We start from the raw sequence: 19477 nt of genomic DNA, 5'->3' as shown, positions 1-19477 counted from the left end.
TTCATTTGGAGCAATCCCCAAGCTTTCAGAGACCCTCCTCAGCTGCTGAGCCACAACTCTCCCCCTAAACATAAACGCCCCAGGACACATCACACCTCTAAGCCACTGATGTTTCCTGTCACTTTAATTAAGACAACGTGTGAGTGAGCAGCCTCTGTGGGCCACGTTCTCCCTGCCCCGTGCCCCTCCAGCAGCAGGGCAGATATGGGGTGAGAACCAAGTCCCCGGTGACCAGGGGAGGATTATTGCTGACCTCTTCAGTGTGAGAAAAGTTAAAAGGCCGCAGGCCTGTGGTTGGGGCCAGCCCTGAGTATTCCCGTTCCCCAGACAGGCTGGCCCAGGGTGGGGGGGAAGGGGGCATGTCCAGCTCAAGCTGCACCCCCACCCCCAGGGCTGTGCTGTGGCAGAGGGCAAGGGAGCCCCTGTGGTTAAGGGTAAGGTACAGGGAGGGAGGGTGGTTGTGGTCCCTGTGTGCCAGCTCATAGAAAGAAGGGAAGAGTCCGGGTCTGTCCCCCTGCTCTAGCCAGGTCCTGTGACCCAGCAGCAGAGACTGAGACATGATCCACAGACCCCCCCTGCCCAAAGGTATGGCTGCCCTCAGTGCAGCCCTGAGGCACTTAGGTGGTGGGCGAGGGCCAGGGTGAGACCAGCCTGGCTCAGTTCGCCTTGACTTTGGGCATCCCATTCTGCTGGGCAGCCCTTGGCAGCCGTTTGCCTTTTGTGTAGGATTGATACCAAAAGTTGGAGAACAGCACAAAGAAGATGGTGCCATACATCCAGATGAGGTGGATGATCACAGGGTACTGGTAGTCACAGCTAGGCAGGAAGTAATACTGAGAGATGTGCAACGAGACCAGCACAAACTGGATCTGGAGAAGAGAGGACTGGACTCAGGATCAAGGAGAGGGGAGGCCAATGGCCATGGCAAGAGCCAGGCTTGGGCTGCCCAGAGATGGAAGGAAAGGAAGAGAGGAGGAATGGGAAATGGAGGAGGCTGGAGAAGGGGGCAGGTTCTCACCAGCTGGATGGCTGTCATGTGTTTCTTCCACCAGAGATAGGGCTGAGCCGCAGGGCCTAGAGCAGACAGCCCATAGTAAAGGTACATGACCACATGGACGGAGGAGTTCACCATGGCATGGAAGGAACCCATTCCTCCTGGAAAGCAGAAAGCAGACCAATTGGGTCAATGCAATGTTGGCTCTTAAGTGAGCCAGCAGCCTCTCCAAGCCCACCACTAGCCTGTCCCCTCCTCACCTGGGGCCACCCTAATGCCCCACCACCAGCTCCAGGGCAGCACAGAGTGATGGAAGACATGCAAGAAAGTCACCTGACCGTCCTTCTTTCGAAGAATAAAGATTACCTGTAGGGGAAGGAGTAGTGGTCAGGGCTGAAACCTGGCTTTCCCCAACCTTACCTTGCCCCCCCAAGCCATAAACACTCACCGTGTCCATCAACTCGATGAACTTTGAAAAGAGAAAGAGCCAAGCCACGCGAACCATCTGCAAGGTGGAAGGAAGGAGGTCCCCAGTGAGGCCCCCACTTCAAGGCATCCCAACTCCACCCCAACCCAGAGTTCAACTCACCCGAAGGGCCTCAGGGTTCTGGGAATAGTCCACGGGGTCACAACGCCATGTGTAGGTGCTCAGCCAGCCAGACATCAGGAACTGGGGGTGGAGGGAAGAGATCAGGGGCCGTTTTCCCTCCTCAGACCCAAGGCCCTCAGAGGGCTCTGCTCCACCCACCCCTATTTGCCTGCCTTTCAAACTGGAGACACCCCTCTACATCCAGTCCATTGTGGGCAGGGGACAAGGAGAAGGGCAGCAGGGTAAACTGTGCTGAGCCAACTTCCCATGGAGCCCCTCCAGCACTGGACCCTTCACCTCACCTCATAGACTATGTAGAGGGAGAGAGCCACCAGGGAGAAGTTGTATATAACCATGAAGCCTCGAAGCTGGAATGGTTTCCGATTGGCCATCAGCCGGGGCCCCAAGGACAGCACAAAGTAGACATAACCGACAAGGATGGAGGTCATGAGCAGCGGAGTGTCCATTAAAGGATAGCCCTGGAGCCGGGGATCTGGAGACACAAACAGTTTTAGGGATTTGGGGGAGGGGGAGGTTGGGAGAGGTCAGTGACAGGGACCTGTGGGGGATACAAGCACAGGCTCAAGACTCGGGGAAGCTTGGAGGGCTGAGGAGGGAAGAAGTCAGAAGGACTCAAGTCTCACCTGCTCTCTTCATCACCTCCTGGTACATGTTCATTAAGAACTCCATCCTGGCTGGCTGAGCTTCTGGGAAGTGGGGGAAAGAGGAGGGTCAGATGGGGTCCATAGACATCCCACTGGCCTAAATGTGGAAGGCTGTGAACAAGCTGCCCAGGGATACCCGGATCCTCTGGGTAACTAAGTTCAAAAGGAGTGGGGACAGCAAAAGGCATGGGAAAAGAAGCAGAGATAGAGAAGCAAGGGGGAGTGGAGAGGAAAGGAGAGCAGGGACAGATTCGAGGCTGGCCGGAGAGGGGAGGAAAGCCCAATCAGGGTCGAGAAGCCAGGGGGCCCCTGGGATCCTCCTCCTCCTCCTCCTCCTCCTCAGAGCACTCCCTTGCCTGCCAGGGTCGGGGTGTTCGGGGTGTTGCTTTTGCCCTTTCACAAGCCCAGGATGCCTCTCCGTGGTTCCAGATGCTCTGCTCCCCACCTCTCCCTCTCCCCGCTTGCTCCCGGCCCCAAGCCTCCTTCCTTCACCCGGCCTCCTCTGCCCTCCCAGGGCTGGGCGGGCAGCCGGGCACCGGCGCCAGCCCCGGCACCCTTCGTCTTCTCTCCCAGCTCCCGGCCGCGCTCACCCAGCTCCTGGCTCTCCCCGGCCTGTTCTGAAGTGCAGGCGGCCCAGCAGCTGCACCTGTCTGACTAGATCGGCCAGCGGCCCCGCCCTCCACCCTCGCAGGGCGGGTCCGAGGAGGATCCGGGCCACAGGTCAGCCGCCAGTGGGAGCGGTGCAAGGGGAGCAGGTGGGCGGGGCCCGAGCCGGCCCCGATTGGGAAAGGACTCACTGCCCCGGTCCCGGTAGTAGTAGTCCCGGTCCCGGACCCCTCCCCATCCACATTCCCAACTGGCCAGACAGGCTCTCACCTCCAGGGGGCCTGGCAGGCCGGAAGGGCTGGGACTTGAGGCAGACGAGGGGAGCCCCCAGGCCGGGCCCCAGCCTTGGACCGAGCCCACACGCAGCAGGGGGAACCGGTTAAAGTGGGGAGCACAAGCCCCTCCTCAATGGGCCCCCAGGAGCGGTCCCTTCCGGGGGCCTGGCCAGCCCCAACCCCGAGCAGCTCCCTCTTCTGAGTGGGTGGCAGGAGTCCCTGGCATGTAAGGGGGAAGGCAGCCGCCATCTCCCAATCACCCCTTCCTGGAGGGAGGGGTCCCAACCAGTAGGCAGGAATGTCAGAGGAGGGGCGGCCACCCTGGGCCCTCCGGAATTCCCTGATTGGCCACTAGCCAGGCCCAGATGCAGCAGAACAAAGACAAACTGAGCCCCGAGTGGGCCGGAGAGCCAGGAGTGTGGGCCGCAGATAAGCTAGGGAAAAGGAGCCAGGGCCGTGGCCGCCACCCCCACCCCGGGCGCTCTGCGTGCACTGGCTCCCTATTGCCTCGGAAGCGAGGCCTCCCTGGAGCATCCGTGGCCCGGCTCTCTTCTTCAGGACCTTTCAGTGCTTAGGCAAGAGGCCTGGGGCATCCTCGGGCCAGCCCGTGCCTGGCCCCACACCCCTCCGCCTCTGCCTGGCCCGCCTCTCTCTTCCACCCCAGGCCGGGTTTCAGGGGCTTCAAAGCTCGGCTCAGGGCCGGCCTGGATCCCAGACCCCCCCCCCCCGCGCCGGGGCCGCCCTCCTCCCACCGCGCCCCCACAGCCACCCAGCAGTCTGTATATTCTGGTCGTGGGGGGCTTGCATTTTTATCTTTGTGGCCTCTGCCCGCAGTGCAGGCTCGGGGCACGGGGCATGCTTAAGATCCTTAACGAATGGAGGCAGGAAGGAAGGAGGGAGGGCAGGAGGGCAGGCAGGAAGCCGGGCAGGCCCCACCCGCGCCCCCACTGCCCGCCCCTCCCGGCCGCAGGTGCTCCGCCAGGCTCGTGGGCACAGCTGACGGCCCGTCGGGGGGCTGCGGGCCGGCCGGGCCGGGCCCCAGCGAGGAGGGAGGCGGGCCCCGCGAGGCCCAGCATGCCGGCCCAGGGCTGGCCCCGGCGGCCCCGGGGCGGCTCCCGGGCTGCGCGCACATGCCCGCGGCGCGGCCCCGGCCCGGCCCGCGCGGGCACTGCCAGGCACGGGCAGGGCCACGCGCGCACGTGCTCCTCCCCACCTGAGCTGGCCCCGGGCAGCCCCCCGCCCCCTCCTCCCCCCTCCGAGCCGGGCGCGCCGGGGAGGGGGCGAGGGGCAGCTGGGCGGAGCCCCGCCTCCCGGCCGCGCCGGCCCCCGCGCCCGGGCCCGAGCCCCGCCGGCCCCGCCCGGGCCCAGGAACTCACCGGGCCCAGCGAGCGCGCGCACAGCTCTGCGGGGCGGGGGCGGAGCGGCCGGCGGGGGGAGGGGGCGGCCCGGGGCGGTGGGTGGCTGGGTGGCTCAGGGCGTCCGTCCGTCCGGCCGTCGGTCCGTCCGTCCCAGGGCCAGCCCGGCCGCCACTTCCTCCTCCGCCTCCTCCTGCTCCCGGAGCTGCCGCCGACTTTCTGTCACCCCAGGGGGAGGGCGCCGGGGCCGGGCCCGAGGGGCGGGGGCGCCGCTGATTGGGCCGGCCGGGGCCTGGAGGCCTGGGAGGGCCGGGAGGGCCGGGAGGGCCGGGGGGTGGGGCGGGCCTCGGCTCGGCCCGGCCCGGCCCGGTCCGGCCCCGGGGGCGGGGCCTGGGAGGCGGCGGGGTCCGCTCCGGACCCGCCCGGAAGCTTTTACCCAGCCCCCCCCCCGCCGACTCTGCCTACTGCGCCCCAAGACCCCAGGTCCGGCCCCCCTCTTCCCCTGAGCTCCGAGGGCCTCGCCCCCCATGGCCCCCAAGGCCCCTTCCCATTCTGAGGCCGTGCTGCGGCCTGCCGGCCCCCTCAACCTGGCCCAGGCTAAGGCAGGTCCCAGATGACCCTCCCTGGAAGCTGTGGGCATCACCCGGCCTTCTGCTGGGCCCAGGGCCGGGATGCTGCAGAGCCCTCCGAGGGGAACACCGGGGAGGCAACGAGCTACCCCTGATTCTGAGCCCGCCTCCAGCCCCCCAAGACCTTGGGCATGGAGGAGGGACCTGAGCTGCCCTGTGGATCCCGCAGGACAGAGCCAGGAGCCACCGGAGAAGTGTCAGAGTTGGGTTATTAAGAACTTCCCAACATCCGGAGCCGTGCCGTGCCAGGGAGCTGCCCCCTGAGGGGATGAGCTCCCTGTCCTTGGAGGTTTTCAAACCGACTAAGAACCACTTGCTGTTGGGGCACGGATGTCTTTGGCACTTGAGCTCAGGAACTTGAGTTCCCTTCTCTCAAAACCGAGGATTTCCAACATCCCAGTCAACTTCTTCCCTAGTCAGAATCCCTTCCAAAATAAGGGGCCCCCTTCGGAACCTGTGCTGCAGCTGTGATCTGAGCAGAGCCCAGTTTGGGGGAGGCCATTGGCACCCAGGCTAGGAGCATGAGCTTTTACAGGCACCCAGAGGAAGGACCGGCCTCCCTTGATCTCTTGGCTGCTGCCATATTTAACCTGCCGTCAACCAAAATCCGTAGATTTTTCCTTCCTTGTGGTGAAGGCCTGTAATTCCCACTCCCCGTGTGGAAACTCCCTCTACCAAAGCAGATGGGCAGCCACTCTGCACATTAGTCTTAAGTTACAATCTCAGTAACACAAACCACAAGACTTCAAACAAGCCACTATTACGTGTTGTGTCCCTTGGCTGATTTTTTTTTTACATGAATTATTTTCTTGTCACAGCCACATCTTACCAATCCAGTTTTTATAGGACTGCTGGGTTTTGTTAAGAATGACCATTTATGGGGGCGGCTAGGTGGCACAGTGGATAAAGCACCGGCCCTGGAGTCAGGAGTACCTGGGTTCAAATCCGGTCTCAGACACTTAATCATTACTTAGCTGTGTGGCCACTTAACCCCATTTACCTTGCAAAAACCTAAAAAAAGAAGAAAAAAAGAGTGACCATTTCTATGGCATTTTATCTATGTTCTTTCATTTTATCCTCACAACCACAAACCGTGAGGTAGGGGTTATTGTGATCATTCTACATGAGAAAATTGAGGCCTGAACAGATGAAGGGACTTGCCCAGAGTCAGCTAGCTAATAAGTAGCCAATTCAGACTTTGAAAGAGCAATCCTCTAGACCCCAAAATTCAGTTTCAAAGATACTTAGATCTTAGATACTAAGAAACTAAGATCTTAGATAGTAAGATCTAAGAAACAGATCTTATCAAGTGCACAAAAGAACAAAGGACATTCAAAACCCTCCTGTTTTTAACACTTAAGATACAAACTTCTGGGAGAGGATTCTTTATTTTACAAGAACTACTAGAAAGCAGTTTGCAGAAAGTAGGCTTATACCAACATATTAACTGCAACACACACCACAAGAAGTTTCAAATGAATTTTGGTCTAGCCTTAGGATTTAGTGAATTTCTAAAGAGGAAACGCCCTCTGCCCTTGTAGAAAGGTATCTATTCTTCGATTTGTAATCTCAAAGACTTGCCTGGAGCCTGTTCAGGGTCACACAGCCAAGTGAGGCTTGAATGCAGGTCTTCCTATTCTGAGGGTAGCTCTCTATCTGCCAGGTATTACTGTCTCAGGTCTAACAAATGGATAATGGGAGTGAATGTCAAAGGTCACCTCATTAAAAAAAAGCAACAACAATCTAGAGGACAACAGAAAGTCCTATCTTTCATTAAAGCTGACAAGGGAGAAAGAAGAGGAATTTATATTGGCACAAACAAAATCAATGCCCATAGGATAATTTTTATAAAGGAGAGGAGGGGAAGAAATGTTTTCAGAATATGTCTTTGCTATATTTTGGATATCTTTGCTATTCAAAGTTTATTAGGAATTGACTCAAATCAAAGAGACTAGAATTCAAGACAACAGAAGAGGGGTTAAATCATATGAACAGTTTTCAAAAGAAGGAATTCCAACTACCAACAACCATATGAAAAAAAAATACTCCAAATCACAAATAAGGTAAATGCAAGTTAAAAACAACTTTGAGGATTCACCTCACAACCATCAAATTGTCAAAGATGGGAAGGAGTGGAAATAATGTTGGTGAGGCTTGAGGAAGACAGGCACACTAACTTCAGAATGCTGGACCTGAAGGCAGCAACACCTGAGTTCAAATCCTTCCTCAGACATTAACTAGCTACTCAGTTCTGAGTAAATTAGATAATCTCTGCCTCAGTATCCCCCTTTGTAAAGTTTGGATAATAATAGCACATACTCACAAGATTGATACAGGGACCAAATGATAATATTTGTAAAAGCACTTTGCAAACCTCCAATATGTTGATATCACATAAATGGTATCAACATACTCTGTGAATTGGTTCAGCCATTCTAGAAAACAATTTACAGATATGTGAGAAAAGTTACCAAACCTGTTTATATCCTTTTATATTGCAATCCCACTCCTGAGTTTATACCCTAAGTCAATCATAGTAAGAAGATGCCACCTATGCAAAATAGATATAGCAACCCTGTTTGTAATAACAAAAAAACTAGAGCAAACTGTGTGCCCAATGACTGGGAGCAGCTGAAGGATTATGAAATATGTAACGGAATATTACTTCACTCTTAAGTAATGATGAATATGAAGAATTCTGAGAAACACAAGAGTTATATGAACTGATGCAGAGGAAAGAAAAAAAATCAGAAGAACAACAGAAGCAGTAACTACAATTATGTCAAATGAAAGTACCACTAGAGGATAACTAAAGACTAAAAGCTGAGGTCAAATTCAATGATCAAGATTGGTTCATTCCTTCCCATTAAGTTGCCAAAGGGCAGCTATGTGGCAGAGTGACTAGAGCACCAGTCCTCCTTCAAATCTGCCTCAGACACTTGATACTTATTACTGTGTGACCTTGGTCAAGTCACTTAATCCCATTATTGCTTTGCAAAAATAAAAGAGGAAGAAATGATCAAATGGAAAATGCAAAGTTGAGAGCATATACTATCTTTTGCCTTTTTTTGAATCCCTCACCCCTAACACAATGCCTGTTGATTGACATGTAACATCAATTGTTTTTAACAGAACTGGTTTTTGTTTTTTAATTAGGGGAGGAGGATTATGGTTTTGTCCTTTTCCAGATAGTTAACTGATCTGTCAGAACCAAATGAGTGAACACAATTTAATGGAATGGAAGATTTACTAGAACTAAATTAACCTTCCCCCTTTTTAATTGTAGACTGTAATTCATTGATCATTTTCCCAATGTGCTCCTTCTACAAGTCAGGCCAGTTCCTTTGAGATAACTTTTGTTTATTTGAATATTAATTCAATAATATCTTTAATTAATTCAACAATATATTTAAGTACCCTTTTGCTCAGTATAAATGTTGGAGAGGGGAGGGGAGTTGATTTGCTTCTCTTTTAAACAGACCTAGAAGGCTTTCCTTAATTTAGTGAGATTCTTATGGACTAAAGGTCCTTAGGACAAGGTTTGCCTGCTGGCCTCAAAACCCCTAGTAATTAACCCCAGCTATATAATCCCTCTGGGGATTATACTTGTTTGGGGCTTGCCTGACCCTATTTTCTTCCTTGGCCATTGAACCTGCCTAGTTTATTGTTGAGTCTATTGGAAGTCTGTTTTGGATTTCCTTGCAGTGGCAGAGTTCCACTGAAGAAGTATCAGATGCCTTTTTGGAACCAGGAACCAGGATAAAATTTGGTCCTACAAAGGAATTCCTACGGTTCAGGGACCCCTGACAAAATTCTAACATGCTCTGTGTGGAAGGGGACACTTTGAGATTTTCTGAGTGATCATGATTCTAGCCTAGTTGAAGGACTTACCTGGCAATTTTACCCACATCTGTACATGAACTTGATGGGATCAATCTATGAGGGAACTGAGCTAATTTGAGAACCTGTATAGGGTGATATAGGGAAGTGTACACTCCAGAGGCATTGGGGGTAAATGCTTGTATTTTATTCTTGCTCTGAAATAAAATTGATGTCAAAACTGTCTGGCAAGTGATTAAAGGAAACTGAGACATTAATCCCTGACCCCTAAGTTTTGGAAAGAATACAACTGATAGGGGCATGATCCAATGACAGTAGAGAAAAAGTCACCCACAAATCCCTCAGGGTATCCTGGAATCATGAGGGAGAAATAGATAATCTGGCTAAGAGAAAGAAGACCAGAGTTTATTGATTTCTCTTAAAGTCCCTCTTTTTCAATTCCAAGTCAATTGTTTTTTCTGCCAATTATCTTGCCTTCTATTTTTTTAAATTTTTTGATTTTGTTCTACTAGTTCTCATTTCCTGAAGTCACTGCTTTCTATTTTATTTTTATTTTCAAGAAGTCAGTTCCCTGAACAAAGTTTACCACTTTCTTTTCTAAGTTATTTGTTCTCCTAATCCTTTTTTGTTTTTAGGTTTTTGCAAGGCAAATGGGGTTAAGTGGCTTGCCCAAGGCCACACAGCTAGGTAATTATTAAATGTCTGAGACCAGATCTGAACTCCAGGGCCACCTAGCCACCCCCATAAATGGTCATTCTTAACAAAACCCAGCAGTCCTATAAAAACTGGATTGGGAAGATGTGGCTGTGACAAGAGAATAATTCATGTAAAAAAAATCAGCCAAGGGACACAACACGTAATAGTGGCTTGTTTTGAGAAGATTTGGTTTGAAGTCTTGAGTTTTCTGTTACTGAGATTCTGTTACTTAAGACTAATTTGCAGAGTGGTTGCCCATGCTCTATCCACTGTGCCACCTAGCTGCCCCCTCCTAATTCTTTCTTATAGAACTTTTATTTCTTTTTTTAATCTCTTGCTTTATTGCTTCCAGGTAGTAAAAGAAATAAAGTCTTCATGTAGTTCTTGTGGAAAATCATTTTTTTCCATTTTGAGTCTCTGCTTATGGTTGATTCAGAATTACTGGTATGTTCTTTCAGGATTTCTTGATATTCTTTGATACTGGTTTTCTTTGAATTATTTTTTATTTTCTCCAATTTCAATTCCTGAATAGGGGCTCTGTACCCTTTTGAAATTCTGTCCCTTGCTTTACTTTTTTTGGGGGGAGTGACCTTTCTAGATCTCACCAGGTCCCCTGATCTCTTGTTTTCTCCATCTCTTGGGTCAGTCTATTCTAGAACTTTGAAGTTCAGAGTATTGACTCTTCAGAGCCCTCTCAGGAACAGAGTGCTAGGGACCTTGGAGTTCCTGAGTCTGGGCTACCCTGGTCTGAGCACCGCCATCCCCTCTCTGGCCATTTGTCAGACTTTCTGACCTCTCCAGGCCTTTCTTGGGAATCCTTCCACTCTTGCTGCATCTAGACAGAGATCTTTGTGGACTACATATGTCTCTGGTCTGGGGTAGAAACTGGAAGGGTGGGTATCATTAACTTTCTGTCCTCCCTTCCTCTTTCTTATCTGTGGGTTTCTGGCCAACTTTTGGTACTGTTTTAGAGTGAATGAGTGAGAAACTTTAGTATCTCAATCATTATTCAGACTAGTGTGAATGTCAAGATTTTTCAAGAATAGGAATTTTGGGAGTCTTCTTTAGTAACTGCAATTTTGGGACACCTTTAGCCACTGGCCTAGCTCAGTGGTACTTCTCTCTCTTTAGCTGGAGTATTGAAATTGTGTAGCACTGACCACACACAAGTATTGTAGCTTGAATTGATAGTGTTCTTTCAGCCTGAGCAACAATCTTAACCCAAGATTAAAAGATGTTTCTCTTCTTTGAATCTCTCAGAGCCTCAACCTTTCACTTTTAGCACCTACAGGCAAGAGGTGAGAAAGGTCTAACCTTTCCTAACTGAATATTCTTCCCATTTCAAAGTTTCTTCCCCCTATAAGGAATCAGTGAAAGGTTAAAAAAAAAGTTGTCATGCACTAAGGTTGAGCCCTCTCTTCCTGGTATATGTGTAAGAAGAGAATGTATCTTAGTATAGGGAGATATTTCTGTAAAAACTGTTTTCATTACCCTGCCTTAGTAAATACCCATTCTAATAGTTAATGACAACTGGCTGATAAGTCAATGCAGAACACACCAGTAGGGGCTTATGTTAGGAACTTCTACCTCCTTCAGGATTATTCCTAGAATACAGTCAGCTGCCTTCTGGGGAACTAGTCTACAAAACTGAGCAGTTGTGGATATAGCCCAGAATGGCAGGGGTGCTAAAAATTGAAGGAACTGGGTTTAGCCTGGAGAAGAGAAGATTCAAAGGGGATATAACAGTCATCCTTAAGTATTTGAAGCACTGTCCTGTGGAAGAGGGATTAGAGTTGTATTCTTTGGAAGTACTAGGAGCAATAGGTGTGAGGGAGAACAAAGAAAGATTGCAAAAAGGGAAATTTGGTCTTAAAATCAGAAAAATTTTCCTGGCAATGAGAGTTGATCCAAAATGGGATGCGTTGCCAGGGCAAATGATGAATTCTCAATCGTTGGGGATTTCTTGGTGATGTGGTACAAGTGATTTTTTTGTCTAAGCGTGCTTTGAATGAAATGATCACTTCCAAAATCTGAAACTTTTTGAGTTGGCTGGATTTGTTGATGGGTCCTGAAATGGGGGTGTGGAAGGATAGAGGGAGTGGATGAAGTAGGTACAGTGAGTCAAAGGTGATCCAAGATGCCTCAGAGGGTTTGACTAGTTCATGTGTGAGGATAGGCATACTGACAATTTGAGGGAATTCAGGATTAGGAACCAGTTTTTCAGGGAAGATGAAAATATTTGGCCTTAAAGGTGACAGCCCAACTTCCCAGTGTTGTCAACAGACAGCTGAACATGTGAAACAGGAATTCAGGAGTCTGGGACAGAATTGGGAGTCACCTGTATGGAGTTAGTCATTGAAACCCCAAACTTCAGATAATCTCCAGAGCAAGGGGAGCAAAGACAAGAATTAGAGTGGGAAGGAATCAGGGAGCAATCACCCACTCCCTTACCATCTCTGAAGATCTGTGGAGGGGAAGCACTGACCATACACACATCCCCCCAAAACTCAAAAGGGCAATATCAAGAAGGAACTTTTATATCTGAAGATGATGATGTGGTGGAGAGCCCTTGGAAGATCACTAACCAGCCAGTCATTCAGCGAGTCCTAACTAAGTTTCACCTAACCCCATTTTTGTGTTCTCCAGACCATGATTTCTGTTGTTGTGTTGTTCACCTTCTGTTCTTGAAGAGGGTCAATGATATCAGGAGGGTGATATTTTGACTAACTCATGATTTGAATTAAAGTGAGGCAGCTCGAAGAGCTAGACTAAAGTAAGATAGTCTGCCTTCAAAGGTCTCACAAGGGCAAACACTGGCTTACCCTAAAGTCCAGGAGGACAATGCTGGAGAGAGGAAAAAAACAAGCTGTAAGACACAAGAGATAGGTAATTTATGAAACCATAAAAATCATCAAATTTCATAAAATTTATGAAGGTTTTTTCCTTGTAAGAATGAAAAATGGAATTATATGCTCTGGTTAGCTGGGTTAAAGTTGGTGAGAAGATCATTGCCCTCTGAACTCTGGGATGTTTGGTTGAAGTATTCTCATCCCAATCTCATTTTTTGAATAATGTCCTCCTGTCAATGCCAGCGTAAGGAAGACATGAGGAGTCCACAATACCCCATAGACCAGATATCTGGGAACCAGGAAGGGGTACATACACAAGACACACAGACACAAACACACACATAGAATCACACACACACATATACTGACATAGACATACACAAACTTACACAGATACTAACATAGTCATACACATACATACACAGAGATGCATACAGGCACATACAGACCAACATAGAAAAACCTAGCTGCAGACACACAGGGACACACACAGACACACAGACATACAGATACCAACCCAGACACAGAGAAACACAGATGCTCAGATACTGACACAGACACATATGCAGACACAGACATAGACACACATATACACATACAAACACACACACATAATACTCTGGGAACTGGAGGGTGCTGGTGGGCAAGGTGAGACTTGACATCTCTAAACTAAAATGACCAAAAACAGAAACCCCTCTTGTATTTTACACCCTGGTTTTTCTCTCCCATAGAACTAAAGCTATTCCTGTCTTAAACTGTATACAGGCTTTAGGGACACCCTATATAATGAGATACAAAAGATATACAGAATAAATACCAGGTCACCAGTAGCTGGAGATGGGGTTGAGAATCAGTATAGGCTTTCTTTTGTTGTTTGATTCCATGATCCCATTTAGGGTTTTCTTGGCAGAGATACCAGAATAGTTTATCATTTCCTTCTTCAGCTCATTTTACAGATGGGGAAACTGAGGCAACTAGGATAGTGACTTGCCCGGGGTCACACAGCTAGGAAGTATCTGAGGCCACATTTGAACTAAAAGGAGTTGTCTTCCTGCCTCCAGGCTCAGCCCTCTATCCACTGAGCCACCTAACTGCTCCAGAATTCTTGCAATGGGGGAAACCTGGCCAATGACCTTAAGATGGACAGTGGGATGTCTTGTCCAGGGAACAGCAAGTGGGCCTGCTTGTCTAAAATAGAAAGTATATGGAGACAGTAAATATGGAGGAAGAATCCTGGGAAGTCACATTGGGACCAGGCTGTGAAAGACTTTAAAGTTGACTAAGGATGCTGAGATTTGATCCCAGAAACACTGAGGAGCCTGTGGGGCTGGCTGAGTGACAGGGGGTGTGGGCCAGTGACTTGGGCAGAGCCGAATTTGAGTAAAGCTACTCCAGTCATTGAGTCAAGTGGGGAGAGATCCAAGGCAGGCAGGGGAGCCAAATGGGAAACTCTGGATCTGGTCCAGGCCAAGCTTGGCAGGAGGGCCAGAGGAGGCCCGAGTCTTGACCAGCTGGAATGTTATGACCACTCCAAGTCAATTCCAAGGAGGCCGGGAGGCCCGGGGTGCTTTGGCCTTGGGGCAGAAGTCCAGATTGATTGCTCAGTGGGGGAATACAGGCAGCCAAACTCTCCCTGGGGCAGAGAATGAGGCCCAAGCCAAAGTGGGCTATCTGAGGCATTCCTGCCTGGGGGCCCCACCCACCCTGTTCCTGGAGTGGAGAATCTCCCCTCCCACCTCCACCCTCTAGCTTTCACTCCCCTCTCCACCAAACAGTTCCTTAAAATCCACGTGTTTTAGGAAGTCTCCTTGACTAATAGGAAGGAACTGAAGGTTTCCCCCAGCCCCACCCCATCTGACTCACTCTTCACTCATAACAGGCTGTCACTCAGCTTCCTGTGATTTGGGGAGGTGAGTCTTTCCCCATGGAAAAGTGCTGGCTTTGTAGGCTCAGGATGGACAGGAGGGAGAGTGGAGAGGAAAGAAAGAGACAGAGGCCCAGAGAGAAGGGAAGGGAAGCAGACCTGTAAGGGAAGACACCCCCCCCATGTCCATCTCCAAGCTGAACAAGGCTAGAGCTGGAATCCCCTGAGCAATACCCTGCTGGATAAATAGTCATCCCCTTGCAGGTTGGTAGCTATGCTCCTTTCATCAAAGGCTAGACTTCTCTAGTGTTCAAGAGGATACCCAGGGGCTCTAGTAGTCTAAACATGTTGGGGCTGGAGGCAACTTGGGCAGATGTATTCCTATTCTTGTCTTGAAGCAATTTATGGTCCCTTGGGACATTTGAAGCTCTGACTTCAGCACAGCAGAGGGCTGGGAAGGAAGAGGGCAGGTTTTCTGCCATTTCCTAGCTCCCCAGAGACCAAAGGGAAAGGGGCAGATAGAAGGAAGAGCCCTCGGAGTCACCTACAGCACTGGCTTCAGCCCAGCAGTAAGATGAGGAAGGGATTGGTCTCAGTAGCTTACTATGACTCTATGATACTCTGCCCAAGAGTGAAGAAGGAAAACACCTTCCGCCATGACTCCAACAAAGTAAATGGAAAGACCAGTAAGTGAAACTGAATGTTGTATAATTAGAGAAGCCCAACCCAGAAGAGCTGAGAGAATGTGTCTCTTCTCTGCAGAAACAGGGGATTATGGGTGTGGAATGCTGCCTTTGTTGTCAAATACAACCAACTGGTCCACTGGTTTTTCTGAACTGCTTCTTTTTTCTTTTTTAAAATCTTTGTCCAAAGGAGGACTCACTGATTATTGCTGAGAATAGCTAAATCAATCACAGCTAGATAATTGTGTACAATGTTCTCCTGGTTCTGCTCATTTCCCTTTGCATCAGTTCATCTAAGTCTTTTCAGGTTTTACTGAAATCCTCCTCCCCATCATTTCTTATAGCACAATATTATTCCATCACAGTTATATTACTATACCAATATATTACCATAAATTGTTCAGCCATATCCTATTGATGGGGCATCCCTTCAATTTCCAGTTCTTTGCACCAAAAATGAGGTGCTTTATTATTGTACATATAGGTCCTTTTCCTTTCCTGTTTTAATCTTTTTGGGACCTGACCTAGCAGTGGTATTGCTGTGCCAAAGAGAATGCTGGTTTTCCTAACTCTTTGGACATAGTTCCAAATGACTTTCTAGAATGGTTGAATCAGTTCACAACTCCATCAACCATGAATTACTGTCTCAATTTTCCCACATCCCCTCTAACATTTGTCACTTTCCTTCTATGTCATATTAGCCAATCTGATAGGTGAGGGGAAGTATCTCAGAGTTGTTTTAATTTGCATTTCTCTAATCAATAGTGATTTAGAGCAATAGTGATTTAGGTTTTATATGACTATAATTTTATGTTGTCTGAAAACAGCCTGTTCATATCATTTCATCATTTATCAATTGGAGAATGGTTCCTCTTTATAAATTGGACTTAATTCCCTACATATTTGAGAAATGAAGTCTTTTGTCAGAGATACTTGTGAAATTTTTTTAAGTTATGTTTATTAACTGTAATTCCTTCTTTTCTACTTCCCCCTTGTTTATTCTACTCTTTTCTTTTCACTTTGTCCATCCCCAAAACTATTTTGCTTCTGACCACCACCTCCCCAAATCCACCCTCCCTTCTTATCAACTCCCCCCCTTCTCTTATCCCCTTTCCTTCCTATTTTTCTATAAAGTAAGAGCTGGAAATTGAAAGATGTCCATCAAGTGGGAAATGATTGAATAAGTTGTGTTATATCAGTGTAAAAGGAATAATACATAAGAAATATATGAGGTTTCAGAAAAAATTGGAAAGACTGACAAGAACTGATACTGACGCATAGTATACCTTAACAGGAACATTGTGTGATGATCATCTATAATGGACTTAACTCTTCTCAGGAATACAGAGATCAAAGACAATTCTAAAAGACCTCTGAAGAAAATGCCATCCTCATCCAAAGAAAGAACTATACAATCTGAATGCAGATCAAACCATATTATTTTCACATTTTAAAATTTGTTTTGCTTTTTCCTTCTCACGGTTTTACCCTTGTTCTGATTCTTCTTTCACAGCTTGACTAATATGGAAATACATATGACAACATTGTACATGTATAAACTTTATTACATTACTTGCTATCTGAGTGTGGTGGGAGGGAGAAAACTTTACAAAAATGGATGTTGGAATCTTAACATATAATTAGAAAAAGAAAAAGATTTTAAAAGATAATCATCTCTTCATATTCACACCTGTGCCCTTTATATGTATTCCTTCTGACCACTCTAGTAATGAGAAAGTTAGTAGTAGTTAGAAGAATGGTCTCATTTAGGAATGTAATCAGTTTCTCTTTTCTGTACTTTTTAAGCTTGAGTCTTGTATTTGAAAGTTAAATTTTCTATTCAGCTCTGATCTTTTTATCATGAATGCTTTAATCCCAGCTTCTTTGCATTCCAAAATACCATATTCCAAGTCCTCTGATCTTTTAATGTAGAAGTTGTTAAATCATGTGCTATCTTGACTATGACCCCATGATATCTGATTTGTTTCTTTCTGGTTGTTTGCAATGTTTTCTCCTTGACCTGAGAACTCTAGTATTTGGTTCTACTATTCCTGGGTATTTTTATTTGGGGTTCTCTTCCAAGAGGTGATTGATGGATGCTTTTCATTTCTATTTTATTCTCTGATTCTAGAATATCAGTGCAGTTTTCCATGATAATTCGTTAAAAGATGATGTCTAGGCCCTTTTTTTGATCATGGCTTTCAGGCAATCCAGTTGTTCTTAAATTATTTCTCCTCAATCTATTTCCAAGTCAGTTGTTTTTCCAATGAGATATTTCACATTTTCTTCTACTTTTTCATTCCTTTGATTTCTTTTATTGCTTCTTGCTGTCTTATGGAATCTTTAGCATCCATTTGCCCAGTTCTGAATTTTAAGGAATCATTTTCTTCAATGAGATTTTGTATCTTTTTTCCATGTGACTAATTGTCCTTTTTAAATTGTTCTCTTCAGTGGATTTTTGTACCTCTTTTATCATTTGGTCTAGTCTGCTTTTTTTTTTGTTTTTTTTTTTGTTTGTTTTAGGTTTTTGCAAGGCAAATGGGATTAAGTGGCTTGCCCAAGGCCACACAGCTAGGCAATTATTAAGTGTCTGAGACCTGATTTGAACCCAGGTACTCCTGACTCCAAGGCCAGTGCTTTATCCACTATGCCACCTAGCCACCCTAGTCTGCTTTTTAAGGTGTTATTTCCTTCAATATTTTTTTGGTTGCCTCCTTAACAAAGCTGTTGCCTCTTTTTTCATATTTTTTTTTTGCATTATTGTTCTTTCTTTTCCCATCTTTTCCTCTAGCTCTCTTATTTTATTTTCAAAATCTTTTTGGAGTTCTTCCAGGAATTCATTATGAGTCTGAGATCAATTCAACATTTTTCTTTGAGATTTGGATGTAGCAGTTTTGACTCCTTAATCTTCTGAGTTTGTGTTCAAATCTTTCTGTCACCATAGTAACTTTCTCTGGTCTGGATCTTTTTTGTTAGCTCATCTTCCTTGCCTTTTTCTTGACTTTTAACTTTCTATTAAACATGGGATCTTTTACTTACATATAGGGGGTACTATTCAAGTTTTTTTTTATAGCTAGTCTTGGTGGATCTATAAACTTTTAGTTCTTCCAAAATATAATCTAAGGAGAGATATGTTTACTATTCTCCCTGCCTATGCTCTAGTCTTTGAGTGACCACAAGCACTCTTTTCTGCCTTGGAACAATGACCAGGGTCCTTCATTCTCCTGCAGCCTCAAGCTCTAATGTGCCAATATTCCTCCTCACCCTGAGATCATGACTCAGGATTGTGACCAAGATCCACATATGGGCAATACAATAGAGTGTCAGCAGAGAGATGCTGTAATCTCCTTGTGAGCTCTGGAAGAGTCACTGTCATCACTGATTCAGCTGCTCCAAGGCCTGATGCTGGTTTGCTGGGGTCTGGTCTACCGGCACTCCACACTCACCTTGGTACTATAGACCTTTTCTGTTGACCTTCCAAGTTTTTTTGGACTAGAAAATTGATTCATCCCATTCTTTCATATGTCTTTCATCTCCAGAACTTGTTGTGATGCATTATTTAAAGTTATTTGGAAGGAAATTTGGGAGGGCTCCAGGAAGTCTCTGACTTTTCTATGCCATCTTAGTTCTACCTGAGAAGGAAGGTTTTGACTGCTATTTGTAAAGAGACTCTATTATAACTATTGGAAAAAACTGTGAGAATACCTGAGGTATTGGTAGTGTCTTTCTAAAGCTTTTACCTCAAGCTTCCATCCTCGTGTGCTCTCCTCAATATCAGTCATCAATGATAGCATACCCATATGGTGCAGTAGATATACAAGACCTGGAGCCAAGAGGACTCATCTTCTTGAGTTCAAATTCAGTCTCAATCACTTCCTAGCTGTGTGGCTCTTGGCAAGTCATTTAACCATGTTTGCCTCAGTTTCCTCATCTGAAAAATGAGCTGGGTAAGCAAATCATTCTAGTATCATTGCCAAGAAAACTCCAAATGGGGATCCCAAAAAGTCAGACATGACTAAAAATGACTGAACAGGGACAGCTAGGTGGTGCAGTGGGTAGAGCACTGGCCCTGGAGTCAGGAGGATCTGAGTTCAAATCCAGTCTCAGACACATAATAATTGCCTAGCTGTGTGGCCTTGGGCAAGTTACTTAACCCCATTGCCTTAAATAAATAAATATATATATGTATATGTGTATATATATATATATATATATACATATATATATATATTTAAATGACTGAACAGCAAAGAGTCTTCAACCAATTTGCATCAATAGGGTTTTTACAAAGGGATATTTACTGAGAATATAACAAGAAGAGAAGTATAAAATATATCCCCTTAGACTGGGTATACATTCTCCTTTAGATCATCTTGGTCCCTGGGAAGAGTGGGTCTAACCTTAAAACAGTTGCTATAAGGCATTTAGAGCA

At 47.0% G+C, this 19477-nt stretch overlaps 1 protein-coding gene across 2 annotated transcripts; it reads right to left on the bottom strand.

Annotated features, from left to right (window-relative positions):
* Positions 1-106: 106 nt before the first annotated feature.
* ELOVL1 (ELOVL fatty acid elongase 1) lies at positions 107-4705 on the bottom strand. 2 transcript variants are annotated; one of them, XM_074221646.1, is made up of 8 exons: positions 4506-4705; positions 2228-2290; positions 1886-2076; positions 1584-1664; positions 1443-1499; positions 1255-1360; positions 1019-1155; positions 107-869 (listed from the first exon to the last, which is right to left on the bottom strand). In XM_074221646.1, exons 2-8 carry the CDS (start codon positions 2271-2273, stop codon positions 657-659), a joined length of 831 nt encoding a protein of 276 aa, XP_074077747.1. In that variant the 5' UTR covers positions 2274-2290; positions 4506-4705; the 3' UTR covers positions 107-656. The 2 variants fall into 2 exon arrangements, with proteins under 2 accessions (XP_074077747.1, XP_074077748.1); XM_074221647.1 differs by lacking the exon at positions 4506-4705 and adding an exon at positions 2839-3074.
* Positions 4706-19477: the final 14772 nt, after the last annotated feature.

Source organism: Macrotis lagotis, chromosome 2 (genome assembly GCF_037893015.1).
Source record: "Macrotis lagotis isolate mMagLag1 chromosome 2, bilby.v1.9.chrom.fasta, whole genome shotgun sequence".
NCBI lineage: Eukaryota > Metazoa > Chordata > Mammalia > Peramelemorphia > Peramelidae > Macrotis > Macrotis lagotis.
The sequence above is the reverse complement of the archived record's forward strand: the minus strand, read 5'-3'. Positions and strand labels throughout refer to the sequence as shown.

Excerpts from the sequence above, each read along its gene's own strand:
- ELOVL1 (XM_074221646.1), bottom strand. The coding sequence starts at position 2,273 with ATGGAGTTCTTAATGAACATGTACCAGGAGGTGATGAAGAGAGCAG. Across the intron at positions 1,665-1,885 it reads CCCTCTACATAGTCTATGAG|TTCCTGATGTCTGGCTGGCT; the intron begins GTGAGGTGAAGG and ends CTCCACCCCCAG. Across the intron at positions 870-1,018 it reads ACATGACAGCCATCCAGCTG|ATCCAGTTTGTGCTGGTCTC; the intron begins GTGAGAACCTGC and ends TCTCTTCTCCAG.